General features: G+C 36.2%; 2 protein-coding genes across 6 annotated transcripts; one reads left to right on the forward strand and one right to left on the reverse strand.

Moving 5' to 3' along the window:
- Positions 1 to 221: 221 nt before the first annotated feature.
- On the forward strand, positions 222 to 5,918 carry cUnh22orf23 (chromosome Un C22orf23 homolog). 3 transcript variants are annotated; one of them, XM_082137038.1, is made up of 7 exons: positions 222 to 855; positions 933 to 1,010; positions 1,423 to 1,485; positions 1,582 to 1,752; positions 4,506 to 4,634; positions 4,884 to 4,984; positions 5,256 to 5,918. In XM_082137038.1, the coding sequence occupies exons 2-7, from the start codon at positions 935 to 937 to the stop codon at positions 5,379 to 5,381; spliced, it is 666 nt and encodes a 221-aa protein (XP_081993164.1). In that variant the 5' UTR covers positions 222 to 855; positions 933 to 934; the 3' UTR covers positions 5,382 to 5,918. The 3 variants fall into 3 exon arrangements, with proteins under 3 accessions (XP_081993164.1, XP_081993163.1, XP_081993165.1); XM_082137037.1 differs by having other exon boundaries at positions 224 to 851; XM_082137039.1 differs by lacking the exon at positions 222 to 855 and having other exon boundaries at positions 933 to 999.
- Positions 5,919 to 8,136: 2,218 nt separating this feature from the next.
- micall1a (MICAL-like 1a) lies at positions 8,137 to 25,760 on the reverse strand. Of its 3 annotated transcripts, none has more exons than XM_082136766.1 (16): positions 25,237 to 25,760; positions 24,071 to 24,119; positions 23,237 to 23,378; positions 18,987 to 19,087; positions 17,773 to 17,897; positions 16,986 to 17,539; positions 16,833 to 16,893; positions 14,880 to 15,271; positions 13,647 to 14,011; positions 11,830 to 11,964; positions 11,599 to 11,725; positions 11,053 to 11,143; positions 9,835 to 9,908; positions 9,581 to 9,695; positions 9,366 to 9,412; positions 8,137 to 9,284 (listed from the first exon to the last, which is right to left on the reverse strand). In XM_082136766.1, exons 1-16 carry the CDS (start codon positions 25,377 to 25,379, stop codon positions 9,160 to 9,162), a joined length of 2,646 nt encoding a protein of 881 aa, XP_081992892.1. In that variant the 5' UTR covers positions 25,380 to 25,760; the 3' UTR covers positions 8,137 to 9,159. The 3 variants fall into 3 exon arrangements, with proteins under 3 accessions (XP_081992892.1, XP_081992893.1, XP_081992891.1); XM_082136767.1 differs by having other exon boundaries at positions 13,647 to 13,969; positions 16,833 to 16,896; XM_082136765.1 differs by having other exon boundaries at positions 16,833 to 16,896; positions 25,237 to 25,759.

Here is a 25,760-nt window from a genome sequence, read left to right on the forward strand (position 1 = left end):
TTTACTCATGGGTTGTGGGCAATATTAACGTTATAGCCTTTAGAGTGTGCGTCTCAATATCCATAGGCTACTATCCATCCTAAACAGTGTGTGAGATTAAAATAAGTGTGTCCCAAAGCATAGTATGTTGAAAAGAGTATGCCAGAGGAGGTCCCCGGATGGTCTACTATTTCTGGTGGATTTTCGAAGTGTGGATCCGTGCACACTATAAAGGCTAATATTGCCAATAACCCATTGTGCTTTGGAGGAGGAACTACAAACACGAGTAAAAAGTGTTTTTTCTTAAACAAGAAAGGGACTCTGGCCTCGCTATCACCTGTCATGGCGCTACTCTGAATACGTTCTAAATAAAGCTTTTTAAAGCTTTTAAAATTACCAAGTTGTTTTCTTCGTTGTCGACTAAACTCGAATTTACGTAATTCGTTGGTATTCAGAATTTTTGATTTTTTCTTGCAGCAGTGGTCGATCTTTTACTTATTTATTTAATCATTAATTCATTTATTTTCAAATATATATTTTCAAATAGCTTATTCTTCATCTTCAGCGGAAAAGTTAATAGTTTCAAAGTATTCAAACATGTCTTGCTTGCTTCAGGCGATTGGATGTTCGCCTGAAACGTCACAACCCAGGATCGAAACCACCTGACGGAGAACGTTTATATCGAGCTTTGCAAAACATTGAATCAGATCTAATTCGTGTGGATTTATCATCTCGAAAGCAACCCTAAAACACAAAGAGTTTGTTTAGATTTCTTTGTTAGACTGGTGGTCTCTGCTTTGTTGGATTATCCCCGGTCTTAAATGTTTTGCGTGTTACTATAGGAACCGCTTTGCAGCTTTTGCGTTGGTAACGTGAGTAAACCTGTGACGACCAAAATACCAGCTTTCTTGGTTTATGGCAAAAAAGTAACTTAAAGTGTTTTTGGTTTGCAGGAATGATGGCCAGCGGATCAAAATATAAGGAGTCCAGAGTCACTAACTACAGAACAGAGACACGACAGTTAATACAATGTATGTGTGTGTGTGTGTGTGTGTGTGTGTGTGAGTATCCAGTTACTGTGTAACGTTACATGTTTTTCTATGCCGGTGGGGACTTCAACCTGAATGCTCATGGGGACTCGTGTCACCGTGGGGACCTAAATTGAGGTCCCCATGAGGAAACAAGCTTATAAATTACACATAATGAGGTTTTTTTTTTTTTACATGCAAAATGGCAGAAAGTTTTCTATGATGGGTAGGGTTAGTGTAAGGGTAACTTATAGAATATTCAGTTTGTACAGTATACTAACCATTACGCCTATGTCCCTGTAAACCATATATTTGTGTATGTGTGTGTGTGAGCGTGTTCCAACAATCATGCATATCTTGTTTTTATCTTTTCTTTGGCTCCATCTGTTTTTTGTGTGGTTTTTTTCCATTGTAGTAATGATGCAAAAGTCTGGTCTGACGGACTTTCAACAGAAACAAATCAATAATCAGCTGAAAAGTGAGTTCAGGTGACAGATTTTATAATATCCTATACTACAACTGTCCTGGCAATTTTATGCCCATTAACACTGTCTTTTTGTGTTTGTTTGATCAGATGGGGGTGCTCTTCCACTAACCTTTACCCCAGTTGAGCAGAAAAAAGTGCAGTCAGAGCCCAGAGTCTCCAGAGTGACCTCGCTGATGGGTCACCAGCTGAGGCGCAGTGCAGAAAGATGTAGTGCTGGAGATAATTACAAACGAGAAAAGTTTCAGCCTAGTGCATCACGTGAGTGCAAAAAACCCCCAAAACATTTCCCTTTACTTATATTCTTTATCACCCAATTCTTCCTCTTCCTCGCTGCTGCTATTTTTCCCCATTACATTTACAATACATTTACATGTATTCATTTAGCAGACGCTTTTATCCAAAGATACTTACAAATGAGAACACTAGAATAGTGAGCGACCGATATTGTTTTTTTTTTATGGCCAATGCCGATATCTTAGAGAGCAGGGTGGCCGATATAAAGCCGATATTTTATATACTTTATATTTATTTTAATCAATATTTAATAAATTATAAATTAATTTGAAAACAAATCCTTGCTTATACTTTAGATGGCAACTTCTTGAATCTGCAATCCTATTACAGTATTTTTCACAAATAAAGTAATTGTTTAAAAATATATGAATATGTGAATAAAAAGGAAGTAACTGTAACAGGGCACTCAGTAATCTGGTCATTTCGTGCGCACTGGTAATCATATTTTTTCAAATAAAGACAAGGTAACGCTAATTTTACATACAGCACACAGTGAAATTGAAATGAACATGACACAGTGGGCAACTGGATATAGCACATAATATTTTAAAATGAAGGATTTAAAGTTTTTCGATCGCGTCTCCTGTGAAGCTGATTCGCATTCACTCACTTCGCACGGACCGACCGTCACTCGCAGTAACACGTTTATGCAGGCTACAAATGCACACTTCACAAGATATCACAGCTGGATTCAATTAAATCTGCAAGGTTTGTGAAATTAAATGTGAATAATTTTTTTTATTATTAGATATTCAGAGATCTTTTCAAATGATGTAGATGCGCATTTGCTGAATGTTGACAGTAAATGATAAAGTATTTAGCCTGATTGTTTGCCTTTTCTTGTTACAAATAATATAAAAGCAACGCTTTACTTTTTCGCACACCATTTACTTTCTTTGTTTACCAGTTCGGTCTAACAAAGAATTAGATATGACTGACAGAGATAAACGAATGAAGACCGAGAATGTGAGTGAGCGCTGTGTGATCAGGCGCTGCCGTTCTCTTCTCAAGGCCAATTTATACTTCTGCGTCGGGTTCGCGTAGAAGGTACGGCGTAGCATACGCATTAACGTGTACCATACGTCGTACCCTTCGCCGTACCCTGACGCGCACCTCCTCAAAAATGTAACTACGCGTCGCGGCGACGCGGACCGCAAGATCTGTGATTGGTCGGCTGGATAGCATCGCGTTTCCTCCTACCCATTTCCGGAATGATCTTCTGCACTCTGCACCGCCCGCCCGCCATTTTTAAATTCCGAAGATCAGTGAAGAGCCATGGAAATAAACCAAGTGACCGAGAGATTGCTTGAAGAAGTGCGGAAATACAGCCATCTGTATGACTCCTTCAGTCGCCATTGCTCGTAGAAACCTAAACTCAAAACAGCCGCGAGGAATGTAAACACAGTGGAACTGGAACATTAAAACCCACCCGCGCCAACTAGCGTTTCGGCGGTGTAACTGCAGAGCAACACAGACATTCGCAGAAGTATAAATGCTCACGACGGCGTCGCCTACGTGCGTACCCTACGACGTACACTACGGCGTACACTCGACGCAGAAGTATAAATTGGCCTTCAGGCGCTGGTGTTCTCAGCACTGCCCGTTAAAATAAAAGTCTGGAGTGCCGTCAAAATAAAAGTCCCGCTTCCAACACATCGGCCAATCAGAAAAACGTATCGGCAGATGCCGATATTTAAAAATGCCAAATATCGGCCGATATATCTGCCGTGGCGATATATCGGTCGACCACCACAATAGAAACAGTGAAACTAACAATAGGACAACAATATCCAAGTGCTGTGACCCCTCCCAGTTTAATCTAACTTAGTACATGCACTTTCTTTAAAAAAAAAGATAATATAGAATAGAAGATAAAGTGTTAGTATTAATGGATTATGTGTTGCCGAAAAAGATGAGTCCTCAGCCTATTTTTTGAAAATGCCACGGACTCAGCAGCTCTGGTTGAGTTAGGGAGATCATAGAGCAGAGCAGAGCCAGTGGTTGTTCTGTAGTATTGTTTGTAAGAAACTTAAAAACAAAACAAAAAAAACATTACATTTGGAAATTCTCATGCTGAGAATTTTCTGATAAACTTCTGATAAAATATAAAAAAAGTGGGCTCAAGGATCAAGCTAGACTTTTTGTTTAGCCCTTGATACCCTGAAGGCATTTTTAAAATTGTTGCTCCTCTGTTGTATCTCGTGATCAACACAATGTATTATGTTGATTTTGGACTCATTTCAATCGGGAACATCCATACTATTATCTGTGCATGTTTCATAAAATTACAAGCGTAAATGCCACGTGAAAGCTAAGTTTGATTTTACTTAGCTACATGTGTGCCTGTGGGGTTTTATGTTATAGCTTTTTATAACTATCTTTAGATCTAATAGACAGATTATGAGGAGTTCTTTTAAATCATGAGAATCTGCTCTAAATAATGATGTGCCATTTTCCACGATCAGAGCATGTTTCATGAAGTTAAGAGCGAAAACGTGACATAAATGCCACATCCGTATGTTATTTACATATGGGTCTTGCGGGGCTTCACATACAAAAACTTCCTCAAGTTTTGTAAAAGTGTAGTTTAATATCTGTATACAGTACATTTTCAGCCTACATGAATTCATCTAACCTGTGTTTGTTGCAGAAGTCTTTTACAAGTGTAACAACAAAGATCTTTCCATCCTTCTCTGCTGATTCTTCTCTCTTTCTAGGGGATCTGGAGAAAGAGAAGAGAATTCTACAGAATGTTCTTTCTACTGGTAAAAAGGATGCTGGGCCAACTCACTCCCAAAGAGACTCCACAGAAAGAAGAGTACAACAGATAGACAGATTCCAAGAGGGTGAGACAGGCAGTTGCTGTTCATTTCTCATCTGAGTGATCTGATTTCAATGATACTGATTGTATATTGAATTATTATTATTATTTTCTTTCTATTTATTTACTTTTTTCTTTCAGTTTATTAATCATAATTTATAGGGAGGCAGGGAGAGTCATGTTTACAGAGACACTTTTAATGACCTTGATAAGGAGTTCAATAGTATATGCATCAACATGAAAAATATAATTAAATGTAATTTCTTACCAACAGTTCTGGATGAGATTGAGGACAGGAGGCAGTTTTTAGAGGAGATGATGGCATTGGGAAAAGGTGACCAATACCAGCACCTCATCAACACAGAGATCTCTCAGGTGAGGATACAAAGTCATAAGCTCATAACACATAACAGCCAATACACTCATGCAATGTCACCAGCCATCATCAGTTTTTAAATGCGACTTGACCCACAGTTTCAGTCTAAAAACCTGAGCACCATAGTGAAATGTCCTGTTTTTTTATCTAATTTTTTTATGTATCTTTATAGTTTTGTGTGTTTGTTATTAGCTGTTTCTTAGTCTTAGACTAAAGCTATAATTTTGTTCTAAATTCTCTGTTGTTAATTGTATGAAATATTTCTTCCAGAAAATCTGTGAACTTGAAGAGATTGACAGAAAACGCAGTGAAGAACTAAGGACCCTCAATTTAAATGGAAAAGAGGAACTACAAAGCAAAGAGAGGGATGGAGAAAGAGAAGGTGATAAGTGTTAGACAAGTATGAGCATTAAAACTTGTTTAAAAAAAAAAAATCCCAAAACTGCGAAAGGTTTTTGTTTCATGAAGTCATTTTATTTTTGATGTCCTCCATCCTAAAAGCACTGACTGTTTTAGAGACAACGAAAAGCCCTTGGGGTTGATCAGGCACACACACACACTCTGACCATACAAATGCAATCCTAAAATCTGATAAATACAAATTAACACTCAAATACTTGACACACAAACTGAAATGTCAACAAAATATTCAAAGACACTCAACAGCCAATGAAAGGACATATACATAAATTAAACAGATTAAAGGCACTCCTTCAGAAATACACTCCTGCTTGGGTTTACAGAGATTAAGGCCCAACACACAACATGCAACATTCTACAGTGAACATTTTAAAATTATTTAACTAAAGCTTAATATTACATATTGCTTTGAAGAGTGAGGAACATCTATTATTGTATAACATAAACATGCCTACAGTTACCGTTTATGTGAGTTACAGTCTTTTTTGTTTTCATTAAAATAGTTTAGACCTATTTTATCTCTCATTTTAACATTTATCTGTCACCGATGATTCTAGGTGCAGATTTGTCTGGTAACTCTGTAACAAGCTTAATGACATTTCAGAGGGTTATTAGATACATTTACAAGTTTGATGATTTTGTAACACTTTAGGTAGGTACAGTATGTTAACCTAAATTTTCCACTGAAATTAAAAAAAATCTGCTTCTGAATTTCTGCTATGAACTAATATTCTGTCAGTAAATACCATACAAATTTAGTGTTGTAACAATATCTTTTAACAATCTTTTCAACATTCTTTTTTTCAATGTTAATCTGTTAAATATTATTCATTTTAAATAAACTGGTTGACCAAAACATCTAGAATTGGATCATTATTGCAGTGATCAATACATTTCTGGCATGTTATATGTTTGGTAACAATTATTTTATCTCTAACTAATACAGTGTAGCTTTTCATTTCTTAAACAACCAAACATTACAGAAGATCCCATCGCCCCATGGCCATATTCCAGGATGACAATTGCAAGAATTAGGTTACACTTTATTTTAAGGTGTCATTGTTACAGTGTAATTATATATTTAAGTACTGTGTAATATTAAGTACTTACTATAGGGTTAGGGCAGGATTAGTATTTGGTTGAGGGTTAGTTGCATGTAATCATGCATAATTTACTGTTATTACTATGGTAAGTACATGTAACATATGTAACAAAGACACTGTAAAATAAAGTGTTACCGAATTATTGGGCTCAAACTGAGAAAAAGTGGTTCAGGGAGCATAAAGAATAATTTTAACAAATCAGTTGGCCACCAGAGTCCTTACCATAACCTCATCGAAAGTATTTGGATGTGCTGGAGTAGAGAGTGTTTTGACTGTTAATACACAATCTCAGCCAAACATTAATGCATCTCTTGATGGAAATAAATGTTGTGATGTTGCATAAGGTTATCAAAACAATGCCAGGACAAATGTAGGTTGTAATTATATCTAAAGGCTGTCCCACAAAATACTTTTTTAGCCAATCAGTCTATGAATCAGTATTGATCATACTTTTAAAATTAATGTCAATATAAAATATTGTCCAGGTAAGGGTTGCACCAGCTGTTCTTAAGTTCTTATTTAAATTGGAACATAAATTCCACACTAGAGGCTTAGTAACTACTAGTTAGTTTGTATCTAATTCTGCACTTTTTGTAATTTTGTTCTGAAAGCAGGAGACAGTAAGTCTTAAAGGGATAGTTCACTTTGAAATTAAATTTTGGTATGTTTTAGCTTACCTCAAGGGCATCCAAGATGTAGGTGTCTTTTTTTCCGCAGTAGTTTCAATTTTGATATTTTTAGGTCAAACCGTTCTTGTCTGTCAGTCATATAATGCAGGTCGATGGTCACTGTCTCAAAGAGCATGCACAGAGTCCAAATTAAAACAATTCCCCATCGTCCAAATTAAACAATTCCCCATCGTAAGTACACATTGATGGCCCAAGACACGAAACGAGCGGTTTGTGTGAGAAAACGAACAGTATTTATATCGTTTTTACCACTTATACGCAGCCATGTCCGAGTGATCTGATCTGACGTGTGCGCAGACTGGTGCATAGATGTATACACACTAGATGTCGCCTTGTCTACGGCAGTTCATTGGAACGAATGTCTTTAAGGCGACATCTAGTGTATATATCTATGCACCAGTCTGCGTACACGTCAGATCAGATCACTTCGACATGGCTGCGTATAAGAGGTAAAAACGATATAAATACTGTTCGTTTTCTCACACAAACCGCTCGTTTCGTGTCTTAGGCCATCAATGTGTACTTACGATGGGGAATTGTTTAATTTGGACGATGGGGAATTGTTTTAATTTGGACTCTGTGCTTGTGTTTTGAGATAATGACCATCGACCTGCATTATATGACTGACAGACAAGAACGGTTTGACCTAAAAATATAAAAATTGAAACTACTGCGGAAAAAAAGACACCTACATCTTGGATGCCCTTGAGGTAAGCTAAAACATACCAAAAATTAATTTCAAAGTGAACTATCCCTTTAAGTTGATTCTAACTCAATTATCACCTCAATTATCTAATGGTAAAGTAATGTTTCTGTTTAAATACAATGTTTAATCACAAAATAACAAGTATTTTTTACGTAAATAATATTATAAATAACATTGTAAATACAAATAACAAATTAATAAGAAGCAATACATAAATACTAATGCAAAAAAACTAAAAACAAACAAATTACATTTATTTTGGCACAGAGCGATACACAAAGAGGTGCACTTTTCAGATCAGGTTCATGTTGTAGAGCTAAAAGTAATTTTTTCACTCTTTCTTAAAAAATAAATAAATGTAAACGTCAACAAGGATTGAATTCTGTCAGATAAAGCATGAGTTCATTGATGCAATTCAATCAATCTATTTGCTTCCAATTGTTACTCCTATTCGGAGGCGTTTGTAAATTTTTAGTGTACTAAAGATTACAAACATATGTAGTTACATTTTATGGTGCAATGCTTAAATATTTAATACTGCGCTTTTTTGTTATTAAGCACAGCTGGTGCAACCGGACACAGGCAGATAAAAATCATACAAAGACATACAAATAATCTCGACATAATATAATTTTCCCCCAGCACTAATATAAACTGCAAGCTTAATAATTTCTGCTTTCATCTCAGCAAGACTTCTATAATTACTTATGAAAGGGCTGGATGGGGCCTGAAAAGTTTCTACAAATGTCAAACTACAAATCGTTTTTTTCACTCTTCGTTGTGGAGAGAAATACAAGTAGCAGTACCTCTATGAAAAATATAAATGTATAAAAACTCAGAGAATCAGATTAAATTAGGATTAAAAAACTGTTGAGTTTCCTCTAACTGTTAAAATTAGTTTAAAAGATGGATATGTGTGAAACTTTCCCAGGGTTATTTTGGACTCTCAATATCATCTCAATCACATGTCAATCACAATCAGTATCAGCTTTCTGTAACTTCAAATTGTACAGATTATAGTAAGATTATATAGTGGCTGAGCCTTTCAAGAGATAGTCATAAAACCTTTGATCAAGACTGTTCAGTTTTCACTCTTATATACCGCAGTAGTGTGGTAAATCAGTTCAGCTGCTATTACCTTAAATTTAACATAACTGGCTCTGTTTTATAGCAATGGAATCAAAAGCAATAATTAAACTTAAGTAAATATTTTAGATACTTTTTTTTCTTTCTCTCTCCCTCAGTCAGTCCTTTCTTCAACTGTTCTCTTTTCGGGGACTGTTGTCCTTTACTCCTTCATTCTTGGTGCTCAGTCTCTTCAACACCTTCATGGGCTTAAATTTCCCTGCCTTCTTCTTCTGCTCACCGTGTCCATGAAAATCTGACAAAAAAGAAAAGAAAAAGAAGAATCAATGCAAGATGTGGTGTAAAGTAGGTCAGAGAAAAGTGAAATAACACTTACCTTTTTTCTTCAGCATAGCAGCTACTAGTTTGTCTTCCTCCTCCTCCCTAAATAAGAAATTACAAACTCCTCAAAAACAGCATGCAAGCTTGATACAAATAACAAAATAACCTTCTATTTCATATCAAATTTACAGAAAAACAGATAAGAAAAAAAATAGCACATATACTTAAGCTTAGGTTCTGAATCAGAGTGCATGTGCATTGACCGATTACCTCTGTCTGTCCATATCTATGTTGTTAATAATCTGGTTCCTCTGCTCAATTATAGTGACAAGTTCTGCCATCAATTGCTTTTCCCTGTCTTTGTCTTCTGCCGTCCATTCTTTCTCTATCAGAGACATAAGCAGATGGGAGAGAGATAAAGGAGGGATAGAATAAAGAATGCAGTTATTAGGAGAAAGGAGGAGGATTTGCTCACAAGAAAAGGTCAATCAGTAAATTCTCACTGTTTTTGTGTTGGTTCATACCTGGCTTGTTAAGTAAACATCTAAGCTCATATTCCACATCGGCCTGCCTCTCCTCCAGGTTCTGCTGCTTCGCTCTGAAATCCAGAATGTGATCAGACACAGATTTATTCTTCTTTCATATTTAACTTTAACCCAACCTCCATCTCCTAGGTGTTGCATATAATATTATTATTATATTGACAGCTCTATTGACACGAATTTTGAGAATCTGGTTCTTAAACTGTGGGTTACAATGTGGCCGTGTTAAAATTATAAATAAAAAAATAATAATTAAACGTACATAAAATGGGAATATCAAGGTTAAAATTAAGGTGTGCATAAAAATGGGTAACATATTTAGAATAAAATCAGTCTGTTTCACACTGTGAATAAATTGTTGTTTTGAGAGAGGGAAATTGAGAACCATTACAAACTTGATCGTCATGGAATCTTATGTACATGAGGATGAAGATCAAATTATGTCAAAATACTACGTTTTTTTTAACGTCAAAATAGTAAATAAGTCACATAAATCTCCCAACCAGCAGTGTTGCTGCTTCAATCGTGTGCATCTCAGAGTTCAAAAGTTTTTGATTAGCTTTCATGTCTTTTTGAGTCTGTTGACAGAGCTGCTGAGTTCAGCGTGCACCACGCAGGAAAAAATAGGCTGAGCACTTAAACTAAATGTGTACTGCCGGTTCTGGAACACGTGTGCTGTAATCTATTAATAAGGCAACCAAAAAGAAAACGCTCACTTACTGCTCCTGCACTGAGTGTGAAATAAGCCTTAAATGAAATGTCACTGAACAGACATCAGATACATTGCTAAGTATACACTGACATAACATTTGAGAGCATTTAAGTTTTTAAATAGAAGACAGTCTCTTAGCTAAAGAAAATTAAATAATAGAGCTTAGTGCAAAAAGAATTTAACTCATATATTGAAACGCAGAAAAAGATTCCAGAAAACTTTTTTTCCTCACCCTTCTCTCTAGGTCTAGTTGTGTGCATTTGTAGTGTTGTTAAATACATTTTCCAGCATTGTATAATTTATTTTAGTGATATGTTTATTATTCAATTATAAATGCAAGTTGGAGATTGTTTTGCATCATACATTTTCATACATAGGGGTGGGCAACACACTGAAAAAGTTTAAGAACCACTGTGCAACAGTATGTTAATATAGTGTGTTGTTATTGATGTTGCAGCAGACTAAATTAATGCCAATAGTGCACTTACGTGTAGACCAGCTCAGCCTCTCTCCGTACCAGTAGGTGTTTTTCATGAATTAGAGTAAACCAGTCAACAAGTAGATGTTCCTCCTGATCGTCTAAAATGACAAAACAACAAAAAAATAAAAAAATAATTGGAGCCAGAAATGGGACAATTTGCTTAGAACAGATTGTATTTTAATGAAGATTAGCACAAGTTTGGAGTTCTTAGTCTGGGGCTCAATCTCAGGATGATTAGCCTCTATAAACCACATGAACTGTCTGCTTCACTCTTTAGATGATCTACAGGTAAGAAACCTTTAGATAACCTGGCTGAGTGCAGTTACAGTTCACTATATGAAAGATGGTATGGTAATTATTTACTTTGTCAACTCTCTCAACTCGCAGATGTATCGCAAATATAGGAAGATTCGCCGCATGTTAGGTTTTCAAATGCAAGTTATAAGCGAGCCAAACTCTTAGCGTGGAACACTACACAAACTCCACTGAGGGCCGAGGCCCTCTGGGACACTGAAAATGCTGGCTAGCATTTTGTAGCATGTGGTTCTCTTACCATTTGAACATTCTCGTAAGCTCTTCTCTAGATCCACCCCTCTCCGCTCCAGTTCATCCAACCGTTTCTCCAGGTCACTCATCTCAACATGGATGTCTTCAACTGGGATATACTCGTCTGACTGAACCTACCAAATACGATGACAGGACAAGTATTTATACATTATATATACCACAGTTATAGTTCCTTTCTTAAAATAGTCAAAACATAAGGATGTCTCTAGTGCCTCACTTTGCGTTTAATGAGAGGAAATCCATGTCCAGGAGCAGGAGGTCGTGCAGGACGGGGCCCTTTTGGAGGTCGGGATACAAAAGAGCTGACAGAAGTGGTCGTCTTCCGATTAAATGGATTCTCTTTACAAGTGCGCTGAAGATGACAGTGATGAGGGACCATGAAACAAAGATATTGAACAAAGAAATTAAGTAAGGAAAGCTCCTGGATTCAAGAGAATTTCAAAGATGTGAAAACTTGTGATGGAATCTGACACACACCCTTGTTTTCTCCATTGCCCCATTACTTATCAATGAAATATTTTTGACACTAAAAAGTTACATTTTTCAGCTAATTTTAAAGCTTTTAAAAATTTTAAAGAATTTTTGAATTTTAAAAAGTGTCATTACTGGCCAACACTTTAGCGAGTCACAACAAGCAAAGGTAAATTACACTTCCTCTCTTAGCCACTGTATAAACATAAACTGCATAAAAACCATGCCAAAAGTGCGTTATTGTACCACTTTCGAAGCTTTTGATTGAGTAATAATGGTTTTGTATGTTGGCATAAGAAAGTGGCTTTACACACAAGAGCTGCTTTTTTGGGACAAAAAAAGATAACATTCTTGATGTAGTAACTGGTATAAGTGGAATAACTGATCATTTTAATTTATAATATGAGGGCTGCAACTAATGCTTATTTTGATAATTGATTAATCTGTTGATAAATTGTTATACATATGTTTTAAATTAAAATATTGTTTTAATCCTTTATTTTAAACAATGTTATTCCACATCCTGCCCAATGCTGTCCTCCAAACAATGTGTAATATAAAACCTATGAAAACAAATAGTGAATAACTATGTAGTCTATGCTGTACATTATAAGAAAAAAAGGGGTTAAAATACAAACATTACACTCTGAAAACAACTCATTTCTTACTTTTTTAAAATCAGAAATTACAACTAAATTAAAATGTTAATAAACAAAAGCACAAAATGTTTACTTGTTAATTAATTATATTACATTACTGGGCTATTCCAACAACAGTGCCTTTACTGTTACTGCTCTCATAAATATGAATACTCGTGTTACATGTAGAATTAGAAAATTACTCTTAATTTCTAACAAAATTTTGTGAGCAAAATATTACTTTAGTCCAAATTATTGTGCCCCTGACAGTTCTACTGTGCTCTGTCTATTTGTGACCATGTACCCTATTGCGCCCACCGATGCTCGTTCATTGAAGTCTGTAAAGTTTAACAAGACGCTTGTCAATATGCAAAAATGGAAATACTCACGGGATTTCTAACATTGACAGATAAAATGTAAGATGGCATGTAGTCCTCCTTTACAAATCAACCCTCAACAAACTACTTGTCTGGCCTTAAAAATGTATAATACAGAATTATTTATCGAGTCCGCATAGCCACGTGGTGACCCTGTACAGATAAAACGACAACGTTTATATGTAAATTCTCATGTTTCAGACATCTTGGATCATGTACCTTTCCGGCAGCAGCTCACTCTATGTGCTCCGCTATTTTCCATATGTGTTTTGTCCATAGAAATGGTTTATTTACTACTGGAAAGCAATGTGACTGGCTTTTCGAGCACAGCGTGCAGACAGGACTAATCGATAATCAAATCCGTTATTATAGATAATAATCGATTAGTTATCGCAGCCCTATATAATATAAAAATAGACAGTTAATTTAAACAGAACTGTATTCGTGATCAAGTACGCTATGCTGTGATTTGTTTCAAAAACATAAAAAATGTCTCGATTGATTCAAAACTTTTGAACAGCAGTGTACGTCTTGACAGTAAATCTAACCTTGCCTGGAGTGCTGGGTGTCTGTGAAGAGGGTGAAAGTTTTAATCCTGCAGAGGGGCGGGATGGAGGTGGTCTCATACTGCGACTGGTTTGTGGGGTGGCGGGTGCTGAGCTGGTATTAGTAGGTGGTGGTGGTGGAGGAGAAAGGTTTGGAGAACAGTGAGGCTGAAGCTCAGTTGTTGGGGACAGGGCAGAAGTAGGAGTGTTGATTGATGGTTCAGATACACTCTTGGTGAACACATGGTCCTGTTGGTTAGCAGCAGGTTGCTGGGGGACAGCACTGTAGTCTGAGGAAGAGGAGGAAAGGCTCTCTGTGCTCGGAGCTAGAGAAGAAGCAGGAGAGGAAGTCTGAGATGAAGGAAAAGCTAAAGAACAGCAGGAAAGAGACAACCCAGAAAAATAAATATATGACAGAAAGTACAGATGTGAGTAGTTATATCCTGTAACACAGTGGGAGGCCAGAGCTCACAAAGGTACTCAGTAAACTGGACAGAAGTATTTTAAATGAATAATTATTAGAAGTATATTAAAATATTCTAACTCTAAATTTAAATGCTATATTTCTGTGGGCTGCAATATAACACTAGTGTGACTTGCATGAAAACCGCATTAAAATATTTCCTATTTTTACCCCTCAATAACTATTGTTTTTATCGAAGAACAGTTTTTTTTTTTCGTTTTTTTTTCAGGAATCACTAAATGAATAGTGGTTGGTTAATTTGAATTTATATTTACTACCGGTTTCTGTTAAGGGGATAGTTCACCCACAAATGAAAATTCTGTCATCATTTACTCACCATCAAGTTGTATCAAACTTGTATGAATTTAATATGGCTAACTAAATAGTAGATGGGACCCATTGACTATGGAAGTCAATGGGTCCCATTTACTATTTGGTTAGCCATATTCTTCAAATATATCTTCTTTTATTTTCAGCAGAAGAAATAAATTCATACAAGTTTGAAACAACTTGAGGGTGAGTAAATGATGGCAGAATTTTCCTTTTTGGGTGACTTATGCCTTTAATTAATAAAAAAATAAACGTACATATGTACAGCTTTGTCATACTTAAAGCAGAAATAGCATAAGCCTATTTTGGGGAACCACTGTCGTAACATCACCTGACTATGACAAGCATGGCAAAGTGTTTAGTTTAGTAGACATTGATACAATTAAAATGCAGTCTTCCCCGTAAAGCAGAATGTATGGTGTCAGACACTGTTAACAACTAACCTGATGTAGAAGAATTTGGAGCTCTGGGTGCTGGTCGCTTCTTTCTTCTGACACTTATGGGACTTTCTGAAGGGGCAGGACTTTGTCTTTTTGTGTCCCCACCTGCGGCTTCAGCAGCCTGAGTGATGCCATACCAGGGATGACTAGCCACTACAGGACCAGGGGGATCTTCAGGACCCGTTTCTGGCTCATCTTCCTTCTCATTATCAAAGGGATTTGGAGGAGTGGATGGTCTGGATCCCTCCTCCTTTCGAGAAGGAGATGAACCAGTGCAGGGAGGTAGGGCTATACCTGTGGGTGGGCGAGGTGCTGGTTTCCTCTTTGTTTCTGATTGCACTAGTGCCAGCCAAGGTGGGTTTATTGGTTTTGGAGTGTCACTTGCCTTGCTAGAGCTGGGAAAGGAATGCAATACAACCACTGAATGAAAATCACTCAGGATATCAGAAAGTTATTTTAATGTTTCTGAAAGAAGACTATAATGCTCACCAATGCTGCATTTATTTTATCAAACAAACAGTAAAAACAGTAATATTGTGAAATATTACAATTTAAAACAAGTACTTATTTTAGTAGTTTTAATATATTTTAAAAGATAATTCATTCCTGTGATGGCACAGCTGAATTTTTAAACATCATTACTCCAGTCTTCAGTGTTACATGATCCTTCAGAAATTATTCTAATACACTGATTTAGTGCTCAAGAAATATTTCTTATTACTATCAATGTTGAAACCATTGCTCCTTAACATTTTTGTGGAAACTGTGATGCACTGCCATTCAAAATTGTAGAGATGAGTAAGATTTAAAATAGAAAGAAAGAAATGAATACTTTTATTCAGCAAGGATGCATTACATTGATCAAACGTGACAGTAAAGACATTCACATGATTTCTATTTAAAATATGTGATTGAGACCCACACGGTCACAAGGAGAATCACACCAGGCATCCATTTAAAGGTTGTTCCAAAAGAAGTTTAATACTTTGAAGGCAAGAAAGTGCAAAAGGTCCATGCAACAGTGGATAAGAGCAAAAATAAAAACAAAGCTTACAAAAACAGTCTAAAAACTAGCACTGTTGAGGCACTAAAACTAGCACCAACTTCTCTCACTAACTGTTGGAGACCAAAGTTTTTTATGCTCAAGCAGCATTAACAACCTTTCTCTGTTCCCCCTACCTCACTTCTGAACATCCGTAAATGCATAATTTTCCCGCCTTTAGTTAATTGGAACATACCATTTTCTGTAAAACTATCTCTTGTCTCGCTATACATTTCAGCAAGGTCCCTCAATGATAGTTAAGACAAAGAGTTTAAAAACAATTAAAAAAACAGGCAAGAGAAAAACAAATATTGTCATTTGCACAATTGCTATTTCCTAAATTAGTTCAAATTAGCGTTTCCCCACCTCCCAGGGTGTGCACATACCTAGAGGTTAGGCCCACTCTTCGAACAACAGGACATAAAACAGTAAAATTCCACATGAACAATTATAACATGCATGATATAAAGAACAATAAGGACACAATGGGATGGAGAAGCAACACTGGCTCTCCATCACAAAACATATATACCGGTATATATATTTGTATTTTCTATTCATCAAAGAATCCCGAAAAAATGTATCACAGTTTCCACAAAACTCTTTTCCACATTGATAATAACAGGAACTATTATTAATAACTGAGCACCATATCAGCATATTAGAGTCATTTTATAGTAATGATTCAAGTAATGATTTCTGAAAATTCAGTTAATTACATTTTAAAATGTATTAAATTTGAAAATATTTATTTTAAATTGTAATAATGTTTCACAATATTACTGTCTTTACTGTATTTTTTATGAAACTTACTTTTCGACCAGTAGTGTACATGAAATGGAAACGAAATCTGAACAACAAACAAAGACACAAGTGCATAATAAGAGCAGAGGAGATGTCAGGAATGATCTTACCGAACAGGTGAGTGCAATCTTTCTTTTGGCACAGGAACTTGAGGAATTGGAGTGTCAGCATCTTCTAGAGCCACAATTAACAGATAGATAAAAACATTTTACACATGCAAAACATGTAAATAACTTTATTTTATGTTAGACATTTTTGCTCACCATTGACAGTAGGACTTTCAGAGGGTCTGGGTGGGCGTAGCCTCGGGATAGGGCGAGGAGCAGGGGTGGGCTCAAATACCCGTCTAGGTGCTGGTACTGGTCGACCCTCTGCTGCTGTACCCTTCACTTTGGTCGTTGGCCCATCGCCATTGGCCACATAAGCGGATAGCTTTTGGTCTTCTTGTTGTGTGTCCTGATCCTCCTCTTCAGATTCATCAAAAGGATTTGGTGGACTAGCAGAATGAGGTTCTATCTCGACATTTGACCTGCTATCTGGCTGCTCTCTTACTGCTTCTTCTATTTCACTTATTTCTTTTTCTTCTCTCACTGGGGTGATCTCAACATCGCTGTGTGATGCTTTAGATTCTAAACTCTTACAGTGTAGATCTTTTGGGCTTGTTGAGGTTAATGTGACTAGTCGATTACCTGTCTCTGAATTACCATTCTTATTGGTGGAGACAGATCTAGCGAAGTGGTGAGTGCAAACTAATGATCCAGGATCTTCTGTGAACTTGTAAGAACCAGGCAGTAAAGTTCTGCTGCATTCCCTACATCTGAAACGAAAGCAGAAATTCTCACTCAAAAAAGTGATGACAGCAGAAGGAATTATGTTTTTTTTTTTCACTCTAAGCTTTAAATCCATAATTCATGTTTGTTCCAAAAAAGCAAATTCAGAACATTATTATGAGATGAAATCTGGACCGCATTACACCAATAGACAACAAATAAACAAAAGAAACAACTTTTCATCTGATGCAGATATTATGCTAGGTAGTCCGCCAGTCACCTGAAGCAGTTCCGATGATAAAGTTTTCCATCAACGAGGATTCTCTGAACCAGGTGAACATGCTTCCCACAGACGGAACAGGTGCTGCTCAGAGTACTGCGTTTTGATTGGCTATCTGCACCCGACTGCGTAGCACCAAGGACCAGGACCAGGATGGAAGATGGAAAGGTAGGAGAGGTAGGTCAAATCCATTGATGTTCATTTGAGACCATATTGCATATTTCTGTCCACTTTGTTAATACATTGTACTGTATTAATATGTATATAGAACCAACAAAATACATTTTGGTATTATAAAATTGGTACAAATTGTCTCAAGCAAACAATGTAAAACTAAGTTTTACTTTGAAAACACAGGATGACAATAACAGATGCTTATCTCAAACTGATGAGGTGAATTTACTGACCAACCTATTTTACTGGCTAGGAACTTGGTCAAAGACAGACAGAGAAGATAAAGAATGAGAAAGAGGCAAATTAGTGGCCAAAAGTGATGTCCAGCCTAGGAAAATTGACATCTCCTTTTAATCGAATATCATTGAAAAATTGTTAAAGAATTTGTAAGCATACTGCGCAGTTGTGCTTGGAGTCAATTGTTTTATTTGTGATAACGCAATGAGACATGGCAAATTGTGTGAACATATTTTTTGGCCTGGCTGTCATAGAAAGAAATTATGAACATATACAAAAACAAGAGAGAACAAACAAAATGTTAATAACTGATTATGTTGTCTAAAATTAGTGTTCTGTTCTTCCATAAAATGTAAAATATTAAAACAAATATGAGGAAAATATTTTTTGTTTTAATCTAACTTGTAGAGTCACTAAAAACAATATATATCCTGTCTGGACATAACTTTTGGCCACAACTGTATAAGGTGGACAGATGACCCCTTTCTGGAGAAGCAAAATTAGATTTGGTCCCCTTTAACTCGTACAGCTCACCAATATCTACCAAAAATCAAATACATAATTTAGCTCTGGCGGCTGATTTGCCAACTTTTTGCTCTGAATACATGGAATCAGGCCAAACTCAATCTCATTGCTCAGATTACATCTTGTGTTGTAATGACAAATTCCACTCCACTCATGCTGCAACAGCAAATTTTAGGATAATTTGTCTGTGCACAGTGTTGTTGGGTCTATAGCTACTCAGGGAATCAGATTTGAACAGAAAAGGTCTGTTTTTAAAAACACAAAGCTGTCTTCTTTACCTCAGTCTGAGTGTCACTGTCCTCCAGAGGAGCAAATGGCCTCTTTATGGCTGGTTTAATGCGGCCAGGACCACCAGGGCTTTTTACGCATGTGGGGGCAGCTAAATAGAGGATAAAAACAGGTTATTCAGTAGCATGTGTCCAGCATTTTTTTTCTACATAAAAGTACTAATGTAATGAAAATACAACTCAAGTTCATCCACCTAGACATAAAATCTGTGCAGCATGGATGGAGTTATTTGCGCAAACAGCAAAGCTGGTTTGTTTGCACCACCAAATGTTTAGTGGCGTAACAAATTCCAACCACGGCATGCTAAACGATCAGAAAATTCTTATTCAGAACAATCAGGGTGGAGAATTTTTTGTCCAACAGACACAGTAGGTGAAGAATGCTACATTTTATCAGCCCAATTTTTTGACCAGCATAAAAATCACTATATAAATGTGTGTGTGTGTATGTGTGTTAAAAAGACATTAAATGTATATATACATATACAAAAACTTTCTGTTTTTCATTGTCCAAGTGGCCTTGGATCTCTTTTTTGTGGTTACATTCACAAGGCCAATAGGAACTCTGAAGTGACGTATATGACTATATGAGTCTTTGAGTCTGTAAAAAAGTCAACAAACTGAAAAAATAAAACCAACGTTTTTTTGAGGTATTGTAATGTTGGTATTGTAATGTTGTTAAAACATTTTCATAAAATTGGTATAGAAAAAAGTATCGTTCAGGAACTGATATCAAGGTCAAGGTATTGGTATTTAAAATTTTTGACCGATACCCAGCCATATTCGCGTGCATTCAGCCAATCAGCCAATCGGCAGGGGGAATTTTTAATCTGGTCAAATTCAATTGTGACAAAATATGAACTTTATTTTAAATTGACAATTTAAAATATGGCAAACTTTTAATTTTATTTTGCACAACACTTCTTCAAGCAACACAGTGTTATGTTATGAGGCTATGCGCGTGACGTCACCATCGGCCGGAGTGACTGCGGTCACGCCCACTAAGTGGCAAAAAGACTGAGCGGCAGAATTTGTTTTCAGCGTGAATGTCGCGAAAAACACATCTAAAACGGGAAAGAGCTTTGAGATTGACTGTACAACTAAATTTTAACAAGTAATCTGAGGTGTATTTTTACAGACTGCCAAAAGTTACAGAACAGAGAAGCAAATGAATCACTGCAATTCACAGAAACAACTGGACTGGATATGCAGTTATCATTTTTGTATCAATATGCTGAATTTAGGGGTAAAATCATATCCTATATATTGTATTGTTATATTGTATTGACAACTCATCAATTAAATATTTACCATTGTCTATTCTGCATAATTGGACGTTTTTAAATAAACACTGACAAAAAACTATACAAGTTTTAGGGCTGGTGATCACCCAGATTTAGACCTACCTATATTGTATTAATATAAATCGTTCACAGGCAAAGTTGCTGTAAGTATTTCCCCGACGTCGAAATCAGGCACATATAAATGTCAGGAAACACGAATCCTAGCTGCATGTCAATATCCATGGATCATTGGATCTTTGGTAAGCTATAAGGAACACTATATCGAGTCCAACCTTTAGTTTAAACTGACAATCGTTTGTTTTACTCGCGATTTCGCAGTTTCCCCTATTAAATCCAGTCACGCAGAGTCTCTTTTGCCACTCAATCCGGCTGAGGGGGGTATGTTCCGGCGGGAAAGTGACGTCAGTGCATACCCTCTATAGCAGTGGTTCTCAAACTTTTTACACCAAGTACCACCTCAGAAAATATTTGGCTCTCCAAGTACCACCATAATGACCAATATGAATACAGTAGCGTAGTAGGCCTAACTATTCAGCTATGGTTATGCGTAGGCCTACAGCTAAAAAATGAGGCAGCTTAATTTCTAATAAGAATATTTATTATTGTCAGCCACATTAAACATTGTAAAAACACAGTTTGAACATTAACACTGCACTGTGCTGCTTACATACAGGTAAATAAAAAACTTAAATAATGATTCAATTAAAATGTATTGCACCTAAAAGTGAAATAAAAACTGAAGCCTTCTGTACTTAAAATATGAAGTAAAAAAAAATACTGTACTTAATTAAAAAAACACAGGCTGTGTATTGATATTTAACCTTTTAAAACGTACATTTAAAATATTCTGGCTGACCCTAAGTTTTTCAAGGCGATCATTATTTAGAACTGATCACTATAATTGTTTCCATGGTGACGCGTCATTGCTTGTCACGTTACACACCGCAGCCACAATATCGCTGACTGATGTGACTGACTAATGAGCTGCTTTTATTTATTTTTTTTATTCAAAATATTCACAAATTTGTTAGCTATCGCATGAAATATTTGATATTCCGAGTGTCAAATATATGCAAGTGGAAGTATTATGTTGTTTAAACACCTTTATAACGATCGCGTTAGTTGAGCGCCGTCATGTTTGTGCCACTGTTCAGAGAATCGGATCTGTTGGATTGTTACAGCACGTGAATTCATCCACTTCTCCCGAAATACATGAAAGTAGTGGCCGGTGAACTGGGAGAAGAATAGAGTTAACTTTAAAGTTACTAACACAATGTGTAATAAATAAAATCTGATATGAATAAAATGTGTCGTCTAATTATAATGGAAATTATAATTATTTCCGCTTCCATAGACATCAGTGTGTATTTTACAAATTCTAAATGTATTGTTTTTTTAGTACTTGGGTGAATTAAATGTCTGAAACCTAAAATAAACATTATGTGGTTAAAAACACTGAATAATTGTGATATTTGACAGTGCCTGAGTGGCGCGCGTCCGTCTCTGGCTCAGCGCCAGCCAACTGCGAAAGCACATTTGAATTTAGCAGTTGATCGCGTGATGCACTGGCCGTTCTACACCGGTGTCAAAGAGTATAGAAGCCTCTTTGCCGGTGTAATCGTATCGTAGGCTCCAGGGACCAGCCAAGACTGAGCACACAATAATAGACAGTAAAAGATCACACCGGTTTGATCTTACGTGCGAAATTCACTGATTCCTCTGCGTACCACTAGTGGTACGCGTACCACACTTTGAGAACCACTGCTCTATAGTGTTATGCAGATAATAGTCTACTAATCTCATCCCTAAACCTAACTACTTCTCAACAATATAAATAATTTTGATAACAATTGAGATATATATTTATATATGATTATCACTGTACATTTATCTGCCTGTTACTTGTGTATTGTTGAGAAGTGGTTAAGTTTAGGGGTGTCCAAACCAGTTCAGCGGTTCATCGCCCTGCAGCCGATTCTAAAGATTTCATTGGTCATGTCAATTACTGTACTGACTGCCTACACCAAACACTGATCCCTAAACCTACCCATCACTGTAACCTTAATCAATTCAGTTAGCTGCAGGGCGGGATTTCCATTGGAACTTTCCGAATTGAACTGGTTTGGGAGAAAAAAATAAATCACACTTAGGGGTGAGATTAGCAGACTTTTATCTACATAACAGTATAATGTACACAGGGCTTGACATTAACTTTTTTAGTTACTAGCCACTCTCAGATATTTTTTATATTATCTCATAATTTGGCAGCAGGTATATTAGGCTGCAATCACTTTAAGAACTGACACACGGATCCATTATACTGTTACACATACATTTTCTTTCCCAACTTTTTATGTTCACTTAAAACACAACTGACTGTTTACATGAATACTCGCCGAGACCGGGATTTTGACATAATTTTTTGTGTATTTGACTGTAAAAAAGAACTCAATTTAGTACTGAGATGCGGCTTTATGTGTGCGCACTTTGGGTTTGAGGTTTGTGTGTCAACTCGCTGTTGAAGACTGCCACTGCTGAAATCTACCCGCATTTGACGGGTTGGCGGGTGTTAATGTCAAGCCCTGAATGTACATAATAGTAACGTTATTGTAAATATGTAATGTAAAATTATTGTGGCTTTATTATGGTTGTTCAAATTTAAATTGTAACCTAAAATATCATCTCATGATGACAAACTTATACCCTACCCCTTAATTGCATGATGATGACATTCCCATGTGGTTTCTCATTAAAAGCAGTAGGTTTACTTGTGGCAACATTCAATAACTGCCCTAATAAAAAATGCCATTTTCACTGTCTGTTTAGAGACGCACAGAGCACTTGGACATGCGTTTGTCTCTCTGGGTGCATGCTTGTGGGTGTAAAAAAAAAAATTGGTATAAGTCAGCATATCTATTTATGGTGTTCAATACTCACTGTGAGATTTGTTGGTGAAGAAGTTATAATACTGAGATACATAGGTGATGATGCTTAATCTATCAGGCACTCTCATGGACACCATGTCTTCTGGATCCAGCAGGGCTGGAATACCCAACTCACTCTCAGCAACCTCAAATGCCTTTGAAAAAAAAGAAAAGAGAAAGGTTGCATAACAGCAGAGTATGAACCACCAAAAACAGCACAAAAAAAACTTCGTTATGACACATACTGTCATACTAAATACACGTAATACAGTAATAAAAATACTGTTGGGCAAAAAAAAAATGTAAAAAAAAATTCAAAGCCATACACCAGTCTTATATGTCTTGTTTTAGGAGTAATTAGCATGTTTTGTCCATAAAGATGTTGTCCGTTAGCTTAGATCACAGCTTTGCATGATCAAAATGCTATTTAAACAATCGTAACAACCACATGACATGTTACAACAAAGCACTTAACAACCAATATCTACACTAGCTGTCAGTATCTGGTTCTACAGTTTACAGTTAACTATAGTCAAAGTTGACTTACATTTCAAATGTTTTATGAACAATTTATTTAAAAACACTTTAAGCAAAATGCATTTACGCAGTAAAAAAATTGACAAAAAGTGAGCATTTTGCAAGTCAGTCATATGACTGACACAAATATAGGTGCTTTGCTTCAACCACTTCCTCTTTCTAGAGCCGTTATAAAAAAAACTAAAACACAATTTAAGAATTGTCAACAGCTAGCGGTTTATTCTGCATAATTATTTAGATCAACAGCATAAGTCATAATTATTATAGCTTCCCCATCTCGTTTTTGGTCAGCTGTTTGTGTAATACTCACCAGATGATTGTTCTCAAAGACATTTTCTTTTGAGAGGGAGTCAAAATCTCTAGGGGACAAAAAAAAAAGGTTTAGCAAGTGCAAAGTCACGGATCACAAATATCCCAATGAGTATTAAAAATATACAGGAATAGATGATAATTGGTTTTTGTGTGTGTGTGTGTGTGTGTGTGTGTGTGTGTGTGTGTGTGTGTGTGTGTGTGTGTGTGTGTGTGTGTGTGTGTGTGTGTGTGTGTGTGTGTGTGTGTGTGTGTGTGTGTGTCATGTTAATGTTCTTGTCTAAAAGCTAATTTTGCAGATAAAAGCTGATTTTGTCAGCGTTTAGAATTACACTAGAATACAAATAAAACAAAACTAAAAATTGTATTAAAATAGGGTGAACTTCATATACAATTTACTTGTGATGTGTAAATGTAATCTCTCTTTTAAAGCCTGTGTGGCTGGGACACAAATCATGACACTTTAAATAACCTAATAACATTCTCCATTCCTCAATATTTGTGTTTTTGTATGAATTATTTTGAATTTATCTGCTGCTATGTCTTGGAGGTGAAATAACATTTAACAATACTAATTAAATTATGTTAAGCTTTTATTATACATTTTAAATGAACACTTAAGGTTTTTTTTGTGTGTGTTTTTTAAACTAATAAACCTGTATGTTCTCATCATACTAAGTAATCATTCCACTCTATGACTTGGATTAAATCACTGGAGTTCGTTTTACTTCACTGTTTTAATTTTAATTAATTTTACACAACAAATGCACCCCAATGAATTTCACTGGATGCATAAAAACAACTAACACATTGTTCATATATTTTCTTCTTTCAGAAGAAAGAAAATGGAACGGAATTAGGGTTTATAAATGATGACAAATTTTCAAGTTTGGTTGAACTATTCCTATTAGATTAGTTCCTATTCTATTCTAGTTCCTAACTATTCCTATCCAGACAGCTTGTCACTTCCTGTTTACTTCAAGTCACACCTAACAATAGCACAATACAAGCTACATCTTCAAAAGGCATGTAAGGAAACAACGTTTCCATCTGTTAAAGATGCCCTGACTTATTTAAGATGATGACATTTCAGGAGGTACGTTATGACATATTCAGAGAAGTGGAAAATACAAACAAATGAAAAAATGAAGTGTCAAAGATGCTTACATGAGATCAGGTCTGTTTCTATGGATAATGGCACAGAAGGCCAGTCCATCTCTGAAGGATGAAGACATGTTTGTAATATTCACATTATTGTAACTTTCACACTGGTTCCTGCACCAGTCCTGCAACGCTTTTAGAGAGCCCATGGTCGAGATTCAATCCCAAATCCACACTTATTGCCTGATCCGGATCTTCAAATACAAATGAAGACCTAAGAGTTCATGAGAAATCCCTTTCCACATGTCTCTATCCGGTGCAGTTAGATCCGGCTGTCTGAAATCTCTCCGATTCCATTCGGTCAAAGTAAGCAGTATGGAGCTTTGACCGGACTGTCTTTAATCCAAAAAATCAACACGAATGGAGTCAAACTCCAACAACTTGAGTTACAGGCTTGACTGTCCGTCTTTCAAAATGAGAAAGCAATGATACTTCGGCGTTCAATAAAAAAAAAAAAAAGATACAAAGTCAGAAACTAGGATAAAGTAGGCCCAACCCCTAACAGTTAAATACTCTTTTAGGCGTAACGT

Source organism: Leuciscus leuciscus, assembly GCF_965113295.1.
Source record: "Leuciscus leuciscus genome assembly, chromosome: 14".
Lineage (NCBI taxonomy): Eukaryota > Metazoa > Chordata > Actinopteri > Cypriniformes > Leuciscidae > Leuciscus > Leuciscus leuciscus.